The 2971-nt window shown below is 65.7% G+C and overlaps 1 protein-coding gene across 1 annotated transcript; it reads right to left on the bottom strand.

The window, feature by feature from the left end:
• Positions 1 to 1088: 1088 nt before the first annotated feature.
• On the bottom strand, positions 1089 to 2342 carry LOC102153034 (calmodulin-like protein 3). The gene has a single exon (XM_038530204.1). It carries the CDS (start codon positions 2208 to 2210, stop codon positions 1761 to 1763), a length of 450 nt encoding a protein of 149 aa, XP_038386132.1. The 5' UTR covers positions 2211 to 2342; the 3' UTR covers positions 1089 to 1760.
• Between the last annotated feature and the right edge of the window lie 629 nt (positions 2343 to 2971).

The following is a 2971-nucleotide window of genomic DNA, read 5'->3' on the forward strand; positions in this document are numbered from 1 at the left end:
AGCCTGCAAGGGCCTGCCTCCAGAGCCCCCCTCCTGGCTCCTTCCGTGGCCAGGACGGCCTCCTCTCCGAGACCCCCCTCCCTGCCGCCACCGGCGACCCCTGGCCCCTGGCCCCTTCCCGCCTCCTCTCTTCCCTTGGACTAAAGGGTGGAAGGATGTCGCCAGGCCTCACAGAGCGCTAGAGCTGAAGGGGGTTCCTCAAGGTGACGGCAATGGTGGCTGTCACTTATTAAGCACCTACTGCATGCCAGGCATGTTCAGAAGGTGATTCCTAACCCTCTGGCAAATGCTCCAGAGCCGCCCTGTTATGGTCAGCGGTGCCAGTGGAGGCGAAGGGGGTGTGCAGGGGCTGCACAGTGTGGTCCAGGGCGCAGACCTGCGGCCTCAGCCCCTCACCCCGCAGCTCGGAAGGTGGGGAAGCTACTCAGCGCAGCCCCTGCGCCGGGTGGTGCCGAGCCACCGTGCTCCCCAGTGCTCCCCACGGTGCCCCCCCGCCGCTGCCGTGGGAAGCAGGTGGAGACCCCCGTCTGTCCAGCGCCAGTGCTCATGTTCCTGGTTTTACACATGAGGACACGCGTGGTGGGGACGGGGTGTGGGGGAAAGGACTTCTCCGAGAGCAGCCAGCTGCTTCGTGACGGTCCCTTGAGCCCCAGGACCGTGTCCACTGCAGACGCTGCTCCCTTGGGCACCGAAATGACCCCTTTGCATGGTCCCTTTGACCTCAGGGTTACTGGGCGCGCCTTCTGGGAGGGACTCCACGCGGGGGGCTGGGGTGCCGTGGGTGCTGGGGGGCAGTGCGCACCCTCCACTGCCCACCTGGCCCCACCCTTGGAGCGGCGCAGCCCAGGGCTGCCAGGGCCGGGAATGCACCTGTTACCCACTCCAGGGGCTCTGCCTCTCGTTGTAACCACTCCTTGCCACTGACCTAGCCATTTCGTGTGACATCAACTTGCCAGAGTTACCTTATTAGGCTTCTGTGTTTTCGCGACGGCCTCCGACGCAAGGCTCCGCTGCCTTTTCTAAATGCAGGAGCGCGGAGAGCCTGCCTCGCCTACACCCAGGCCGCGGCAAGGATCGTTTCAGCGGGATCCAGAACAAAAAAGCAAGCGTTTTATTATTCCCTCCCCTTCTGCTCAAATTCCCCTCCGTGGAGCTGAACACGAGCATGTTACAACAGACCCCGGCTTTACTCTCAGCATCAAAGGATGAATCACAGACAAGACAGCACGCAGTGGAAGGAGGCGAGGTCTCTCTGGAAGCTGGATCTGCAGCATCGTCACCTTCAGCGGCCCCCTCACCCCGGGGCCCTCATCACCCCCAGTCCAGCAGCAGATGGAGCCCGCCCCCCTGCACTGGGGGCTACCGCCCCCCCGGGCGAGTGTTGAGGGTCTGTCAGGGGTCCAGCCAAGGGCTCTGTGATGTCTCACTGCGCCTCCCCCAGGAGCCAGCCAGCACGGCTTGATCTGTCCTCTGCTCGGCGACGGTGCAGAGTGATGCTGCTGTGGCTTCTGAGCACCAGAAGCACCTCGTGTTTGCTGGGCTTGTGGGTGGCCTTTGTCATTCCGGCTGAGAAGAGGCTCAGGGAGGGTTGGCAGGAAAAAGGGGGCCAAGGAAGTGCTGGCAAGTGGGCGGAATCACCTGGTCGGAGAAGCAGCAGGGCCCAGAGGGGCCGGAGGGACGCAGGGAGCACCGCAGGGCCCAGGTGCCCACGGCAGAGCCGGGTGGCCGGCTACGGAGGCCGCGGCGCCAGGCCCGGCCCCTCACTTGGACACCAGCATGTGGACGAACTCTTCGTAGTTCACCTGCCCGTCCCCGTCCACGTCGGCGGCCCGGATCATCTCGTCCACCTCCTCGTCACTCAGCTTCTCCCCCAGCCTGGTCATCACGTGCCGCAGCTCGGCTGCGCTCACCAGGCCGTTGCCGTCCTTGTCGAAGACGCGGAAGGCCTCGCGGATCTGCTCCTCGCTGTCCCTGCCCTTCAGCTGCCTGGCCATCATGCCCAGGAACTCGGGGAAGTCCACGGAGCCGTTGCCGTCCCGGTCGATCTCGCCCACCATGTCCCGCAGCTCGGCCTCCGTGGGGTTCTGGCCCAGGGAGCGCATGACGGTGCCCAGCTCCTGGGTGGTGATGGCCCCGTCCCCGTCCTTGTCAAACAGGCAGAAGGCCTCCTTGAACTCGGCCACCTGTTCCTCGCTCAGCTGGTCAGCCATGGAGGGTGGGCGGAGGAGGGCGGCGGTGGCCGGCCCCGGTGGCGGTGGCGGTGGCGGTGGCGGCCGGTGGAGCAGCAGGACGGGAGGCGGCGGGGCCCGGGGCGCGGGGCGCAGGCTGCTGGCCGTCTGGCCCGGGCTTGACTGGCGGGCGCTTAAGAGGGAGCAGGGCCCTCCGCACACGCAGACTCCCCGCCCTGCGGTTGCCCCAGGCCGGGTGCTGTTGGAACAGGAGTCCGGCTGGCCGAGGGTTGAGCTGACGCCAGCGCCGGGCGTGTGTGTGTGTGTGTGTGTGTGTGTGTGTGTGTGTGTGTGCACGGCTCCCCACCCCTGCACCGGGAGCCCCGGTAACCCCGCGAGGACACCCTCAGGGAGGGCGGCCTGCCCAGCCCCAGGGACTGGCTCCGGCCCTTCCTGCTCACTCTGAATCGCCCCGTCCCGTCTTCAGACCCTGCGCTCCGCAGGACAGCCAGCTTCCCTCCAGGGGCGGCCGGGGCAGGAGGAGAGGCCCAGGCTGCCTTTGCCTCACGGGACCGTCCCCTGCTTGTCTTTGCTTTCCACAGCCTGAAAGCCTTCGGGTTCCCAAGAGGGTTTGCAGAGAAGGAACGAGGTTTTCTTCTTTGGGTAGGAGCAGACTGTCTTCTCGTCTCCAGAAGAAACATGAATGGAGAAGGATTTCCCCCAGCTCCTTCATTCCTACCCGTGTACTGAGGGCCTGGGCAGGTATGGTTTGAGAAGCTGGGGATGGAGCCACGAGCCAGACG

This window comes from Canis lupus, chromosome 2 (assembly GCF_011100685.1).
Source record: "Canis lupus familiaris isolate Mischka breed German Shepherd chromosome 2, alternate assembly UU_Cfam_GSD_1.0, whole genome shotgun sequence".
NCBI lineage: Eukaryota > Metazoa > Chordata > Mammalia > Carnivora > Canidae > Canis > Canis lupus.